Here is a 16,916-nt window from a genome sequence, read left to right as displayed (position 1 = left end):
TTAATTTACAGGGAAATATCAGTAAATGCAGCCTTAAAATGGCTCTGGGCTACTCACCTGTTTTACTACACAATATTAAAGCAGAGAGAATCCTTTAAATGAATCTTAAATGCAGTCACTGGAGATCACCACTACCTCTGACAGCAGTTTATTCCCCTCAAATTTAATTGGAAAAATGCTGGTTAGATCCTAAACTGCACTCTTGGGATCCAGAGTTTTTACCATGAATTACAGCAAACATGCACCAACATTTCCTTCAGGGAAATAAACACTCAGGGACCAGCATTCAGTAGTTAACCTTGAAACTTCAGGTTTAATTTTACAATTTGAAATCAGAACACTGGGGAAGACAAATGGCTGGCTAAGGTCATACAAAAAAAAAAAAAAAAAACCAACACAAAACAACACAAAACACCTTTAAAAGAAAGTAGTACCTAGTGGGTTTAGATCAACAGCTTGAAACATCATTTCATGCTAAATCAGTAATCTGAAAACATTTATTTCTGCTTTGTCTGGCCTTAAATAGTAGTGACTTACATAACCATAATTAAAACTAAATTGAAAGTTAAATCTAGGCAGAATTCTGGCCCCCAAGCCATGTAGGTATTTTTTTTTTTTTTACAAAACTTGTCTTGGATGAAGTCAGACAGAAATTCTACTCTGAGAAAACACAGAGGTTTACATTCAGTTCTCAGTGCTGAAAGATGAAGTGCTTTACAGTTCAAAATACAGTTTGGGTTTGTTTGGTTGGTTTTTTTTGTATCACATGGCAACCTTGTAGTTAGCCTTCAACAATACTGAAAACCTGACTGCTTTGTACACAGAATGGTTTAATAGGAACTGACTGTAACTAGGATGTTTTGAGTGTAAAAAAATATTCTAAAAGATAACAAAGAGGCAGTTTGAAAATTGAAAAAAAATAGAAAGATAGTTGTGGAACAATGAGGAAATTCAGTAGGACAGCCTAAGTTCCTTTGCAGTCATTTTTAGCTCCACACCACGGTGTATTCTTGGCCTAATTCCAGCTGAAGGTTGTTGATTGTCAGGAGCTGTGGAAAAAAAAAACAAACCAGTTTGTTAACCTGCCCTGAAGATCCAGTGCTTTGTGTTCAATAGAAAATATAGTGGCTACAAGAGTTTATTTCTTTGCCCTCTGTGGTTTTTATCACTATAAACAGTGTTTAACCAGCATAGATTTGGGATGGCTGATGATGAGGCTATGCTCCCTTCATTCAGAGGGCTTTTCATAACTAAGGTTCTCTTTATTAAAAAAAAAAAAAAATGAAAAATTAAATTGGAAAAGGCAGCACAACTTGGAGCTTACTGTAATTTAGCTGTGCACACGAATTGCCTTTTTTCCAGCAAAAAAGTCATCTGTATGAAACACTTTCATTCTCTTTTACATTTTTAACTCATCACCTTTTTTGTTATGCACAAAACTTCTGTAGTCCTGACTCTCCCTGAAAGAGAGGAACCCCTAAGTCTTGACAGAACACTGAATTTAAGGCCAAAATGGTAAGATCCAAGTACCAGAAGAGGTTGGGCAGCCACCCTCTGCCAGCAACCCAGCAAGGCTGAACACCTCAGCAGTTCTGGTTGGATTTGGAAGGTGCTCCATGGGAGTGCTGTGGTGAATGGCAGTAAAATCATACACATTTATTGCAGCTGATTTTAGGATTGTCTGGCAGTGCCCATGCAGATGGCAACCTGGTGCTTTGAAGGTGGTGGAAGGTGTGCTGCTAACTTTAGAAGAAGTGTTTGGACTTCCTAAGAATGCAGTGCTGCAAAAGCTACAGCTAAAATGAGACATGACAGAGGAAGAAACAGTGGTAGGCAAACAGGGCTGGGAACTGAAATTGTTGTCTGACAAGAACTGGGTCAAGTAGAATGGTGAAAATCCTTCTAGTTGCCTTTCCTTCCTTCAGAGCTCACAGAGCTATTGGAAAGAGTAGAAACCCAAGCACAAAAAAGAAAATCCACCACTTTTCTTCCCACTCTCAGAGCTGGATCTTGACATGAATTCCTATTTTTGAAAGCTGTCCCACTTACTGCACAATCCATGCTGTAGATTAAACAGTGGATGGGAGAGCCATTACCTGCCAGCAATGGTTCTTAGGGACCTTGCTGAAATCTATTTTAAATAGATGGAATAGATTGAATAGATTTTTAAATAGGATAAAGCAGCTGAGAGCTGACTCCCCAAAAGTTTAAAAGCACATTAGCCTGCCAATGGCCTCTCACCTTCTTGCCACTGTCATAGATGAAGTTGTTATGTATTTCAGTAGCCTCCCCTTCCTGTGACACAGTCACATTTGAAATGGGGTTGGGCTGCCCCAGGACTCTGATCTCAGTAAACTTCAAGTTGTTTGGATCATCGTAGCCATGGTGCAAAACCTTGATCTCTAAAACATTCTGAAAGGAAAAGGGGGGAAAAAAAAAAAATAATTAGAGAGTGCCTGTAATACTGCTTGGAGCAAGGACACAGCTTATGCAACTTGAACAACAAGGAGGACCCTGAAAAATAGATTATGAACAATTTTAAGTTCCCACCCCCAATTCTTGCTGGGCAGAGGTGTTTTTCTGCAGCTGTAAAACAGAGTCAAAGCCTTTTGTCCTTAAAGCTTCCTGCCTCACCAGCAAGGGCTGATTTTCCTGGCACAGCTGTTCAGACCTTGTGAACATGCTCCAGATGTTCTGCATTGTCATGTGCCTTCACTTTATAGACAGGGTTTATGAAATAAACCTGTGCTTCAGGATTACATCAGAAATTACAGGGCTGTGAATGTGCCCCCTGTTTAACAATATGCTGGAATTGGTATCTTCAGAATCCTTCTGAAACTTGTTCTTAACTCAGTTTAGCTGCATTGTAATCTGTTTGATTAGGAGCACAAGTTAACATTAGGGTGGGAGATCCAGACATTAGGAAATCCCAAATTAAAATGCTGACAGTTAAATGTAAATCAGGCATTATTCAGAAACTGAGAGATAACACTACTTACCCTATTAACAGTAAATGAAGTTAGCAGATACACACCATCTTCATAGGCATCTGTTAAAAAGAAAGGATAAAATAAAATCTGTTAATTATTCACCATAGTTAACACATTATCAAAACTGAAGCTCCAGAGCTGTGCCCACATACTATACACAATTATATGGTATGGATATACATAAAGTTCTCACTTTCCAGAAGATTCATGCTTTTAGACATAAAATTTTTTCTTATGTGACTGGGATTTTTTTACATTTTAGAGTTTAGATGAAAAAAAGAAGACAGCTGAAATTTAGTTGGGGAAATTAGTTAAAGCTTCCCATATAATCTATTGTTGTGGTTCCTATGGGTTTCAGGACAAATCTTTGTTATCTTTGTTGTATTAGGTCCAGAGCACAATTTCATTTCTACAGCATATTAGTTCTATAAATCATGGCCTTATGCTGCTTAAATCAGGAAAATTAATTTTATGTTCTTAGTGCTAATCTGCAGGTTTAATTTGAGTCTTGGCCCTCTCCAGTCCATATCCTTGAGGGGTGTTTTTATCTGTTTCATTCTGAGCTTCAAATATCTCCAAGGGGGGAAGCCCCACAGTTTCTGTGGGTAATCTGGTGCAGTCTTTGACCATCCTCACAGCCCAAAAAAATTATTTTGTGAAACCAAGAAGTGCCATACGTACCAATCCGAACCCCATCATCCCAGTACAGCTTTCCTTCTGCCATTGAGTTGTCCCCCAAAGCAACAGTGAGTCCCATTGGATTTTTCCGACTATGGAAAAGGGAATAAAGTGTCCCCAGTTACCTCAGCTCATCACATTCCATATTTACCAAATGTTTAGGATTTTCAAGGCAATGTTGATCAGCTGATCTCCCATACCCTTTTTTCCTCAGCCATTAAATTCAAGGGGAGAGCATTTGGAAGAAATCACAAAGAAAAATCAGCCCTAAATCTGGATGCAGCTTCTCTGGGGACTGGTAGTGTTTATTTGTAATTGTGGAAAATTAAATATTAAATTTTCAGTGAATCTTACCTGTAGAAAGTTGTAGTGTTAGGTGTTTGCCAAGGAAGGATGTATCCTCCTCGGATATGCAGGTTGATGTGGTCCAAAGGAGCATCTAAAACTTCAAATCGTCCCCTGATGCCAATGTCTTGTTCCTATTTAGGAAAAAATGAAAAAGTCTTCTATTGAATTTCTCTCATTTTACAGGTTTGGGTTTTTTATAGAATTAAATGATCATTGGTTTTTGCTGGACAGATAATTTGGAGTTGTTAATGCAGGAGTAACCACATAATGCTTTGACAAGAAACTGAGATTCTGTATCTGTAGAAGATGGGTTTGACTGTAGGTGACAGCAGCTGAACCAAAAGTCAGGTGAAATACAAACTTGGGGTTAATGTGGTGATTTTTGGTGCCTGCTCTTTCCCTTACCAAATCTTTCCTTAATTTCTGTGAAATTGTGGCCAACCTGGTTTATCTTTCTCCACTCCAGCATTTCTGACAAAGACATTATGTAGATCATTTGAAGGTTAAAAGAGTCAGTAGAGATACTTTAAGTTAAAGGTATTATTTCACCTTTTAATAGCCTAATTGTTTCATTATTATATAGGACTCAAGGGGGGGGGGGTTTAATCAGCTTTGAATATTTTACATTGCCAAAAAGTTTACTGAATGCAAGTTTATAAGATGGGGGGGGAGGGGGGGGAAATCACACCTCACTACCACTCTCATGCTGCTACTGTGAAGAAATTATGATTATTATGTATAAAATATAATTTACAAAAGAACTTACTGTGTGGTAATCATACCAGCGGGCATTGGGAATGTAAGCTCTCACTGTCACATGACCCTGCAATTAAACATTGGTGGTTTAGGTACTTTAAATCAAAATAGAACGTTTAGATAAAACAAATGTTCATATTTTCATAAGTACCTTGTACAGCACAGGGGTGATGAGCAGTGCAGGCCCCCAAAGGAACTGCTGATAGACATCCCAGGTATCTCTCTCTTGCACGAACCTGCAGATTCAGAGAATAATGATTAGATGATGGATGCTGGACTTTTCTAAAAGCATTCATTCTTTCAGATATTTTTGTCACTAATTGAATCTACTATTCCTAGTATTTCTTCATCTTTATTCTACTATTAATAATTCACAGATCAATTAGTGCCAGCTGAGAATGCAGAAATGAATGCAAGAGAAAGCCAAGCTATTAGTTTTCTTTTCCTGTTATTTCTTTGCATTTGCTTTTCAGTATTTTTAGCTCACAAAACTCAGAATATCCACTGTGCTTAGTTAGCATTAGCAATGGTAAGACTGAGAATCACTTGATAATTTGAGCCATTTTTTTTCTTGGAGAGTTGTTTTTGAAAAAGCCAAGTTAATACATGCAAACAACTTGGTGTTTCTCAGCCAACCCATGCGTGGAGGTACCAAACCTCATCATCTCATAGAGTTAAAGCTTTCACAAGTACAACATTTGTATTTTTTTTGATTCTACACTTGCCCAGGATCAGATGAAACTTTTTTCATTGCTCATTCTCTAAGGAGTCACTGGTGAGCTTTGACATTTAAATATTACTCCTAGAAAAGCAAATTCTCAGTTTTGTGTTGTGAGGCATGGAGAACTAGTGCTGCTGAAGTGCAACTTGACAGTGAAAACTCATTGCTTTCTTGAACTTTTCTTTTTTAAAATAGAATCATAGAATCATAGAATCATAGAACTGGCTGGGTTGGAAGGGACCTCAAAGCTCATCAAGTCCAAGCCTTGCTCCACTCCCCCCGTGGTTCCCAGCCCATGGCACTGAGTGCCACATCCAGGCTCTTTTGAAATAGCTCCAGGGATGGAGAATCCACCCCTTCCCTGGGCAGCCCATTCCAATGCCTGAGCACCCTCTCCAGAAAGAAATTCTTTCTCATGGCCAACCTAAACCTCCCCTGGCACAACTTGAGCCCTCTTGTGCCCTCTTGTCTTGCTGAGAGTTGCCTGGGAAAAGAGCCCAACCCCCCCCTGGCTCCAACCTCCTTTCAGGGAGTTGGAGAGAGTGATGAGGTCTCCCCTGAGCCTCCTCTTCTCCAGCCTGAACACCCCAGCTCCCTCAGCCTCTCCTCAGAGGATCTGTGCTCCAGTCCCTTCCCCAGCCCAGTTGCCTCCTTTGGACCTGCTCCAGCACCTCAATCTCCTTCCTGAGCTGAGGGGCCCAGAACTGGACACAGGACTCAAGCTGTGGCCTCCCCAGGGCTGAGCACAGGGGCAGAATCCCTTCCCTGGACCTGCTGGCCACGCTCTTCCTGAGCCAGCCCAGGATGCCATTGGCCTTCTTGGCCACCTGGGCACACTGCTGCCTCCTCTTCAGCTTCCTGGCAATCCAGACTCCCAGCTCCCTCTCTGTCTGGCTGCTCTCCAACCACTCAATTTCTTTAACTGAGAGGAAACTTTATTGTTAGAGAGGTCACAACTACAGAAGTTTTAGTGAAAATTCCTGGTAAGGAGATCAAAGGAATGTCACTTACTCATGGAGCACGGGGCGGGTGACAGTGCTGCCATGGGCATGGGCTTCATACATCAGGGTGTACAGGTAGGGTAACAATTTGTATCTTATATTCAGCACGTTCCTGGAGATCTCCTCAAATGTTGAGTTCCATGAAACAGGATCTTGCCTCTGAAAAAAAAAAAAAAAGAAGAGACTGTTGTGTCAAGCTGGGTTGGTTTGTTCCAAAACCCAAACCAACTCATAACCCAAAAAGAAAATGAATAAATTTGCTGGTATGACTTCACATAGATCATCTCTTTGTTTCCATTTCTCTCCAGACTTAATACAACCTGTTAGCATTAGCTGTTGGCAACCATGCACCTAAATCAACCTGGCAAGACAAAGCTGAGGAAATTTCCCTACTGGACTGGGGCACCTTCATTAATTCTTCTTCAGTTAAGGAGTAAATGGCACCAAACCAGGAGGTATCATTGTCAGAACTTGGAGAGCACTGGAAAAAAATGTTGAATGCAAAGTGCCCCAGAGGTAAGAGCCATCCCAGGGTACAGACTGGGTGGATAATTTCTTATCCCTCTTTTCTGCAGGGCAGAAAAGGGACTTTTCTTGGGACTTGCTGAAGCACTGGTGCCTGCTGTCAGGAACACTTCCAGCCCTTGTTACCTGCACTGAACAAAACCTTGGGACAAACTGGGTGAGACTGCAAGCAACATGATAACCCTGACCCTGCATTTCTTTAAAAGTCCTGAGGAAAGGTGTGTCACTGGGAGATAAAGCACACAGGTTTTGAACAGGAGACTTTAGCCATTAGATATATGCCATGGAAATCACTCTACTCTGAAGCTTTAACTGGAATAGTGCTGCTTCCATATTTTTTAATTTTTCCAGGTATCTTGTTTTGCAGATTTCCACAGTAGAGTCCTTAGCCAGCACAGATCTGCACTGAGGCAATAATTTCCTTTACGTTTAAAAGAAATACAGTATCAGATGGTGGCAAATTGGTGGCAAAGTAGAGAAATTGCCAAGTCTTAGTGAGGAATCTTTCTGCCCTGTTCCATTTGCTCATGTCTTGTATAATTATGGACAATTAGGGCACCAAGGTCAGGTTTGTTCCTTTCAGTGCATTTGCCACAGAAGTGTTGTGGTTCAGGCTGCCTGCTCTGGGGCCTTTGCATCAAGTGTCCCACAGGGAAAAATAGGTAGGAGTTTGATTCAATCAAAGCAAATGTAGCATGTGCTTCCTTCATGTGGTCCAAATCCCAGAGCAACCCCTCTGTGGGCATACAACCTCCCAGATCTGAAGGAGGCTTGCAGCAGAACAAGCCTATAAATAAAGGTATTTCTTTTTATGCTTGCCAGACAAGTTCTTTTCTTGTCCAGCTTGCTTGGAATATCCTTTTGTTTGAGGCAGGCCAGTTTGTGTGGTGCCATGGCTGGTCTCTACATGTCTGCTACAAAGGCCCAGCAATTAATAATCATTAAAAACCAAATTGCATCTCACCCTTGTGTCATAGTCATTGTGGTTCCTTGAATATGTGTAAAATGCCCCCAGCTCCATCCAGCGGACACACAGCTCATACTCTGTGTCTTTGGCAAAGCCACAGATGTCAGCTCCTGTCTGAAAGTGTAAAAAGAATCTGATTGGAATACTGTACAATCCTTGTACAGCATCAAGATAATGAAATTTAAAGTAATAACTCATTAGCTTACATAGGATATTCCAAAGAGGCTGAACTCCATTATACCTGAAAGGAAAAATAATTCAACATTACAAGCTGTTGGGTTTTTTTTTGTTTCCCTTATGGTCTGCTGCTGGCTGCAGAGCTAATACATATTGCAGTGCTAAATGAGGGAAAATAAACCCAACCCAACCCAAACCCCACAGTTTGTCTAATTTATCAGGTTTTGGTGCTACAGCAAGAGATGGGAGATGGCTGGTCAGGAGCAAACAAAGAAGTGGGTAGCAGGACACCTTATAGTGACCTCCCAGTAGATGAAGGAGCTGGGGAGGGGATTTTCACCAGAGAGGGCAGTGACAGGACAAAGGGTAATGGTTTTCAACTGAAAGAGGGCAGATTTAGGTTTGAAATTAGAAAGAAATTCTTCACCATGATGGTAGTAAGATACTGGAATAGGTTGCTTAGAGAGGTTTTTGATGCCCCTTCCCTGGAAGTGTTGAAGGTCAGGTTGGGTCCTGGTCTAGTGGGAGGTGTCCCGGCCCATACAGGGGGGTTGGATCTTGATGACCTTTAAGGTCCCTTTCATCCCAAACCATTCTGTGACAAAAGGCATGAAGTTGGCAGGTCCCAAAGGGATAAAAGAGCTTCCAGCAACTGATACAGAATTAAAAAAAAAAAAAAAAGAATTGACCACAAGTGCTGATTGCTGACCTAAAGGGTTTATTTCCAGCTAACCCACAGGACTAACTAAAGCAAGTAGATGTAGGGAAGAAGCAAGGGGAAGAATGAGCTGCAGACAGCAAATGGAATAAAGATCTTTTTCCTTCTACATACCAATGACAGACTTCCATATCTGATCCCAAGCTGCTGAGTTATCCCCAAGCCAGTGTCCTGCCCACCTCCCACTAGAGGGATAGGTGGAACGGGTGAGAACGAACCCACGCTCCTTGGTGGCACTCTGCAAACCACTGCCATTGGAAATAGACAAAAAAAACCAAATTACATGAGAAATAATTCACAAGATCCTCTTTGAAAATAAACACGAGGGCTTATATTTTCACAGAGAAGGGCAGGATTTTTTTGTGCCTGGATCCAGATGTGCTCAGGTCACTGCTGTTTACATGGACTCAAAACCACAGCCAGCTGGAAAGAGAAGGGGCCAAACAAGGAGGTGCTAAAATACAGATAAAATCTGTAAAAAAAGAAATCTTTTTAAATCTTTAGAAATCTGCTAAAATACAGATTTCCACCTCAGGCAAAAGTGTGGGGGAAAAAAAAAAAAAAAAACCAAATATAGCCCAACTTGCACATTTCCTTAGGGTGTGGCATACAGGGAAAAATATGTAGGAGTTTGATCCAAGGATCCAATCATCTTTCCCTGCAGCATGAGCTGTTGGTCTTTGCTGTGTGCCTGGTGTGGATGCATTGCTGCTCTGCTTTCTTGTGAGAATTCCTTTGCAGCCTTGCACATGTACCAGGAATCATGACAGCAAAATGTAGCCATGCTACTAGTGAGCAAGCTAAACCAATTAAATCACACTGCTAACCAGCTGCTTCAACAAGGCACTATTTACTTATTTCTCCCCAGGATTTGCAGCTTTAGTGACACTATAATTACAGTAAAAAACCACACAAGTCACTTACATTGCCAGAGTAATTAAACCTGACTAATGTGCTGTAATTATTTCTTCCAAGACAAACTAATTTTTTCTAATATCTTTAATTTCCAATGTAAAGGTGGTGTGGAGAAGAGCTCCAGGATGAGCAGGGCCTGAGTAGTTGCTGACTGGAGGTGCCATCTCTCTGCTTCAGAACTGAGCCACAGCTGTGTCCATGAAAAGCACAGACCCAATTTTGGGCACAAAGCCCAAATTTACCTCCAGTTACTACATTCACTGGGGTTCTGGCTTCCAAGTCTATGCAAAAGCCCTATTACTAGGCAGTAGCATGAAGCTCCTTTCTTTCTAACTGATGGAAAACCAAAATTACATCAAATTATGTAAAGAAAATTATGTTCCCTTTTAAGTTAAGCACCCTGGTGATTTTTACATGCAAACAGTGTTCTTCTTAGGGTGGTTTAAAGTGAAATACTATTACAACATGTCTTCAGTTGCATTGTGTCTGCTCAGGTCAGTGATTTTGAAGCTGTTAAACTCAGACTTGTCCTGCAGGTGTAAACATGTTTAAATGGGTGGGTTGTTTTTTTTTTCCTAGCAGGCTCCAATGACAGAAGGTCAGTGAATCCCTGGAGGCAGAGCTGAAGCTCAGCCCTGTGAAACCCCACCTCACCTTCTCCTGCTCATCCTCTCCTTCAGCTCACCATAGGTGAGATCCCAGTGCTGACTCAGCAGAAATGTCACTGAAATTGTACCCACTGCAAGAGGGGAGAGCTCTGGTGATCAAACTTCTGATATCTAACTCCACTGACTTGAAGGATCAAAGATAATAGGATGAAAGAATGGTTTCTCAGGCTTGTTAAATAAACTGATGAAAGATTTTTGGCCATCAGACCCAGAATAGTGATTTGTATCCTGTTTTGGAGTGGAGGGAGTATGGAAACATCACTTACTCCAAGGTAGGTTTTGTTTGGGACCATCCATAAAGGCTGTGGACATCATAGTGTCTGACTGGAGTACCATCTGAAAGATACTGCTGACCTTCCATGCATGGAGTTTTAAAACTTAAGCCTTCTGACCTGTATCCCAAAGCTAGTGGAAAGGGAACAAAAAATATTTATTTTTATTTATTAATGAACATTCAATAATGATCTTAGTTATTTTTTTTTAATTTTCATAATCTTGTTGGCATTTTTTAGCATGTTTACTGCAATCTATTTATTTATATGCATAAGAAATAGCAGTTTAAAATAGAATATTGCTGTGCAGGCATCTGGGTCTGTAAGTGCACTAAAAAACTCAGTTAAAGATGCTTTTTCTAAAGAGTAAGCAGAGTATATATAAATTCAGAAGATACTGCAGCTCTTTTTAAACCCTGTCACATCATCCATATAAATATTTCAAGGATTTGATTGTACAGACATGGCAATGAGAGAAGACAGAAGGGTATTTTCTACAGCTCTTAATTGATTGCATTATTCATCTGAGTAAACTGCAAAACAGAGAACTACATCCTCTACCATGCCTGAAGCAAAGCACCTAGATATGAAACAGGCATCAAAAGCCATATGCAGGAAAGTAGCTGAAAATAATAACATCATTTTTAAAAACTGCCATGCAGTTATTGCTCTGAAAACAGTGAGGTTGGAGTTTGCACATAATCACAGCAGAAAAGGGCCACTTGAAGTTAAGAGTTTTGGTTTTCTGTACTGAACTTCTACTGACTTGATGCCACATAGACCATATAAGAAATTTCTTAGTAACCAGAATAACCCAAAAATGTTTTGGGGAGTGCCCAGACTCACCAGGCATATATGGTGGTGAATTTAGGATATCATTTCTACAGCCATCAAGGGCACCGTTCACAAGAGCTGCTGGTTCATTCATGTCCTAAAAACATAGAACAAAATTTGAAATTATTTGCTTTGAACCTACAAACCACACTAAATGATAAACCAAGAGCAAGCAGCCTCCTGGATGTCCTCAGGAGCCCTTGCAGCTCTAGTCTTGCTCTGCTGTTTTGTGTTTTCTTGACCCGTGCACAAATTGTTTTAAGGGAAGAACAGGGAGCTTGGGGTCTTGTGTCCTCCTCTGTCACAGCAGAGGGAAAAAAAAAAAAAAAAAAGACAAAATTTAGAAGTAAAGTGGGGCCTTTGGCTGGGGGCTTGAGTTCTACCTGGTACCCTGCTTGCTTTCCCCTCAGCCTAATTTTTAATGTAAATTTGTGGCAATTTAATGCCAGATTCCCTCTGAGCTTCACCCGAGGCACCTATGCTGTGAAGCTTTAAGCTCTCTGCTAGTGTCTGCAGGGAAAAAAAATAATCCAGGAATCAAATGAATTTTCACACTTACAATCCACAGGCCATCAAACTTGAGGATTTTGTAGAAGTCCAGGATTTCTCTCTTCCACCAGTTAATTGTGGAATTGCGCAAGAAGTCTGGGAAAGCTGTGTGGGCCCCGTAGAGCTGGAGAGAGGGAGGAAAACAAAACAACTGAAGGATTGTTGTTAAAATATTGGAATTTGTTTGAAAAAAAATTAAATATTATCCTTTTTTTTTTTTTTTTTTTGGCTCTTCTAGGTAGGCCAGCCAGTTTCTCCACTTTGTATCAAGTATTTTGCTGCTCTTTTCTGTAATTAATGTGCTGTTCTGTCTATGTTTCAGTCCATAACCAAACCAAATCAGCATTTACCTGAATTTGGGTATGCAGAGGCAGGGACTCGTTGATATCTACGTTGGGTAGGAAGGGCCAGACCTAAAAAAGAGGAAAAATATTTTTAAAATAATCAGACCACCCTTAATATAAAGGGATCCTCACCAACAGACAGATACACCCTTTGTTCCCTGATACCTATGTGGATGATAACACAAACTTTATTAAGTGTGTCATTTCCAGCCAAAAACAGACATGTGGCTCCCAGGGATACAGGGAGCCTCAACTCTCCTCATCTTTTTAAAAACAGTACCTTGGTATAAATGATGTCATTGGAATTGGGCCTTTTGATGAAGACATTATCTCTCACACCTCTGTCGAAGGAAGCATATACACTTTCATTCCCAGAGATGCCTGGATCCTACAATGAAAAGCAATCCACTTTCACCCTTCTACTCAAAAGAAATTGTAAATTTCTACTGCAGTCTGAAATGATATACTGAAAAAAAAAAAACCCAAAAAACAGGTTCCAAACTGACCAGGATAATGACGAATCTCATTCCTTCTCCTTTTATTTTGTCCACCAGAGCTGGAAGTCCCTCAAACTTTTTGCTGAGGGTGAAGTCCATTTGCCTTTCCATGTAGTCAATATCTACATACTGGACATCCTGCAGTTCACAAAAACATTGCATGTCAAATGAATCTGTTATTTTTCTTTTTTTCCCAAATATATATTCATTGAAAATCAGCTAAAATAAGTGAACTACTGAACTTTTGGACTGTAAAACTGGAAGCAGCTAATCTTTAAGCTAAAGCTATTAAATGAACATTACACAACATATCAGCAAGTCCAACACAAAATAAACCTTTCACTACTGCATGCAGTCTGAAGGTAGAAATTCATGCCTGACAAAGAAAAAAAAGTTTGCTTACACAGAAACTGCACATATGTTACTAATCTGCAAGGAAACAGCTGCTCTGTATTGAAAACATGACACTAATTACATCCAAAATTGAGTGTCATTTCATTTACAGTATGATTTTGTTAAATTTATGTGCTGTTCCAACTTCCCCAACAGCAACCCGTGCCAAGTCGTAGCTGACTTGACACAGAGTGATGTACCACTAAAATATGATGTTGCTTATTTTCTTTCCTGTTTTTTTTTCTCTGGTTCTCTGCAACAAATCAGGAAAATAAAGCAGCTTAAGGGCTACATTTAACTTGGCCCAGAGCACGCAGAGACGTTCAGCTCGGGCACAGGACATAGTCAGCTCCTCTACTAGGTGTTTTTTTTTTTTTTTCAGTTGAGTTTTGATTTGGTGTTTAAAGGGTTTTAATTAAGACTATGAAGCCAAAAGCTGAGGCATGAGTTCTAATGTTAACTGCTACCAGCATACATGGGGAATCCTGGCTCTTCTCATCTCCTCCACCAGCTGGGCAACGTCCGAGTCATTTTCGTATCCGAAGCGACACAAGTGGAATCCCAGAGCCCAGTAGGGCTGCATGACTGGTCGTCCAATCAGCTAAAAATAGTCAAGAAGATTTGTGGTGAGGAGGTGCAAAATAAAAACAACCCAACCCACCAAAAACCAGCACGAGTTTGGAATAGGGTAAGGATCCTACTGCAGTGTACTCCTGGACAACAAGTTCTGGCGTCGGGCCCAAAACCATGTAGAAGTCAAGAATGCCACCGATGGTGCGGTATGTCAGGGCAGGGGTTGGCTGGAAGGTCACATCTGGAAGTGGAAGAGGTGAAATGAGACAAGGAGGCTGGGGTTGACCACTGTTGCAAACCACTGACCCAAGAAAATAAAGGAAGTGAAGGTTTTCTTACCCATTGCATTGCTGTTAAGCAAGAGAACTCCATGGGCGTTGCCATCTTCTTCAAGAGCCATGTAGAATGGCTGGTGACCATAGATATTCTTTTTGTACTGCAAACAAAATAAACTCCATTTTACTAGGGACACATCACAAGCATTCACTTCTTGACCTGTATCAATAAATCTATTAAAAGAAAAGACTCAGACTGACCAAACATGCAACGAACAGATTGCAAAATTCTACATTTAACCTGTACATTTACTGTACATCTACAGTACATCTACTGTACATCTATATAAACTGTACATCTACAAATCACTTTGAACTTCACATTTTGAGTCATTCTTGTTCAGACTGACCAGACAGGAAGGTGTTACTGCCTTTAAAACCTGCCCATGAAAAAAATATTTCCCCAGGACAAAACTTGCCCTTCTTTTCAAACTGTAGCAGGTCTCTCTATGACCAGGAAATGGTGGAGAATTTGTGTTATCTTGCTCAAAAGTACACTGAAACCTGAGCTGGAAATTAGAGCTGTTAATTAACCACCACTGTTTCACTGGTCCTTCCCTATGAATTGCAAACATTGTGCTATCTTGTAGGAAATGATACAAATGTACCCATAGCCATCAGATTCCTGATTTACATCTAAGTGATTTATTAATTTACTGCCAGGAGGAGTTTCCTTAGAAGTACCAGCACATTCCTCCTTCTCAACTATTCTGAAAGCCAGATCTAAGCCATTTGTTGTCTTCTGACATCTTACTCAGGGCCTGATCTCTACACTTGGGTCTTGCTGGTCACCAAGAGTAGGTTTAGGAAAAACCATTGCCATCGAGACACCATCTAAATTACAAACCATGATAAATATAATCACCAGAACACATCACCTGGACTTTAAAGCCTTGCTGGACACCTCCTGACATTAGGAGGTCTAAAAGGTCCATTTTTTGGTACTTACACCAGGGAAATCATCCCTTGTGAACATTCCCCAGGTGTGCCAGCTCATGTTACGTCGGAACATGGTGTGCTCAGTCTCTCCAAACCCATAAATATACTGGGATGCCAAGAGGGTAGAAATCTGGATGAACATGTCACTGAATGTGAAGGTGGGCAGTGCTGAATCCCAGCTGAAAGGGAAAGAGGAGAGTAATGAATAAAAATAAAACCCAGAATCACCTACAGTGCTGTGTTTTGTTATGGTTTTTTTAGGCTACTCTTTCAGTCTGAAAATCTCACTCTTCAGTAAAGGTGGAGTAAAACTGCTTTGGTTATCAAGAAAACTCAGAGCACCTGAAATGGGGATTGAATCACAGTTTAGAGACACAAAGTCCTCTCTGTCACTCAGATATATATCACACACAGCCTTTGTGCATGGCAAATTGCATCCTATATTAGCAACTTAGTGAGAAAATATTTTCCAGGACAGCAAGATTATATTTTCCTCCTGGACTGATCCTTGTTTCCAGCTAACTGGAATTTTTGTAGAGGTTACACTGCAACTGGATTCATAGGTTTCATTTGTTGTAACCCAGCATCTTAACAGTTGGAAACCAAACTGGTTCTGGTGATGCTGGGCCAAAGAATTCCAAACTTGCAGGAGGCTGAATTGCAACTGGAGTGCTCACTCTGGTTGGCACAAGGGAATTCAGCCAATTGTTTAGAGTGCTTTAAGAAGTGACATAGGAATGTTTGAATTTTAAAAATAACACATGAATTGCTAACATCATTTCTAGCCCTGACTTGAGCTTAATAAGGGAAAGAAATGAAGCTCTTGTCAGGTGTATTGGCTGTCACGTTACCAAAATCCATCTGCAAATAAGTTGAAACACTATTTTTTAATTTTTATCTATTTTTTTTTCCTAACCATTCCCCAGAATTAAGCCAAATAGTCAGTCCTTAATGATCTGTGCTGTGGTCACCTAAGAAAAATGTTAAGAGGTGTAGAAAAATGTTTTGCCTCCCAGAGCTTTGGAAACTGCACAAGAAACTGAGGAAACTTCAGGAGTTTCCTATGCTCTGCACTTCAGCATGTGGTAGAGGATTTTTAGCAAGTGTCAGACTATCAAATGACAGGGGACAAAACTCAGATAATGACAAGGAAAACCAAAATATTGCTCAGGACACCTTCTCCACCCTGCTCCCTTTGCCTGGTGCTCTCATACAAGGTGACGGTGAAGCCATCTCTGCTGGTTTCAGCAGAGAAGCATCTGGGAAGGATCTGAATTGGCTTGAAAAATGCTGACAAAACCCAAGAAAAATAAAATAAAGTGTCTGTGTCTTACATGACTGTTCCTGTGCTTCTGCGCCGAATCTGAATACCAAAGGGTTTTAGTTGTACAGACACATCATAGAGCCGGCCCTCGTCCGTGCTGGATGGGGAGCTGGGGAGATCTAGTGGTACTGGAACCTCATATCGTGCATTTTGGTAATCATAAATCTGAAATAAAAGTCAGTTCTTTTCATTTAAGTATTTATTTTTAAAAAAAAAAATATTACCTATAGTGAAAAAAACTGGAATGAGTTAAAACGGATACAAAAAAATTGTTGGAAATGCTGGCTGGGAAGTGTTTTCTTTCAGTACATATTCTCTAACCAGTTCTGGCACAGGTTTTAATTTTCTGGGGGGGAAAAACCAAAACACCCAACCTTAAAGATCTATTTTAG

The 16,916-nt window shown here is 40.5% G+C and overlaps 1 protein-coding gene across 2 annotated transcripts in view; it reads right to left on the bottom strand.

Moving 5' to 3' along the window:
• Positions 1-285: 285 nt before the first annotated feature.
• The window catches only part of SI (sucrase-isomaltase), a 55,166-nt gene continuing 38,535 nt past the window's right edge, over positions 286-16,916 (bottom strand). For both annotated transcript variants that reach the window (XM_071752750.1, XM_071752749.1), the window contains 22 exons: positions 16,535-16,689; positions 15,211-15,379; positions 14,266-14,362; positions 14,055-14,167; positions 13,829-13,954; positions 12,970-13,098; positions 12,744-12,851; positions 12,470-12,532; positions 12,130-12,243; positions 11,583-11,667; positions 10,731-10,869; positions 8,996-9,129; positions 8,193-8,227; positions 7,984-8,100; positions 6,505-6,653; positions 4,924-5,008; positions 4,783-4,839; positions 4,023-4,147; positions 3,672-3,760; positions 3,000-3,049; positions 2,242-2,412; positions 286-1,049 (listed from right to left, as the gene is read on the bottom strand). In XM_071752750.1, coding sequence (XP_071608851.1) covers positions 987-1,049; positions 2,242-2,412; positions 3,000-3,049; positions 3,672-3,760; positions 4,023-4,147; positions 4,783-4,839; positions 4,924-5,008; positions 6,505-6,653; positions 7,984-8,100; positions 8,193-8,227; positions 8,996-9,129; positions 10,731-10,869; positions 11,583-11,667; positions 12,130-12,243; positions 12,470-12,532; positions 12,744-12,851; positions 12,970-13,098; positions 13,829-13,954; positions 14,055-14,167; positions 14,266-14,362; positions 15,211-15,379; positions 16,535-16,689 — 2,373 coding nt within the window. In that variant the 3' untranslated portion in view covers positions 286-986. The remainder of the gene's footprint in view (positions 1,050-2,241; positions 2,413-2,999; positions 3,050-3,671; positions 3,761-4,022; positions 4,148-4,782; positions 4,840-4,923; positions 5,009-6,504; positions 6,654-7,983; positions 8,101-8,192; positions 8,228-8,995; positions 9,130-10,730; positions 10,870-11,582; positions 11,668-12,129; positions 12,244-12,469; positions 12,533-12,743; positions 12,852-12,969; positions 13,099-13,828; positions 13,955-14,054; positions 14,168-14,265; positions 14,363-15,210; positions 15,380-16,534; positions 16,690-16,916) is intronic.

This window comes from Heliangelus exortis, chromosome 9 (genome assembly GCF_036169615.1).
Source record: "Heliangelus exortis chromosome 9, bHelExo1.hap1, whole genome shotgun sequence".
NCBI classification, from domain to species: Eukaryota; Metazoa; Chordata; class Aves; order Apodiformes; family Trochilidae; genus Heliangelus; species Heliangelus exortis.
The sequence above is the reverse complement of the archived record's forward strand: the minus strand, read 5'-3'. Positions and strand labels throughout refer to the sequence as shown.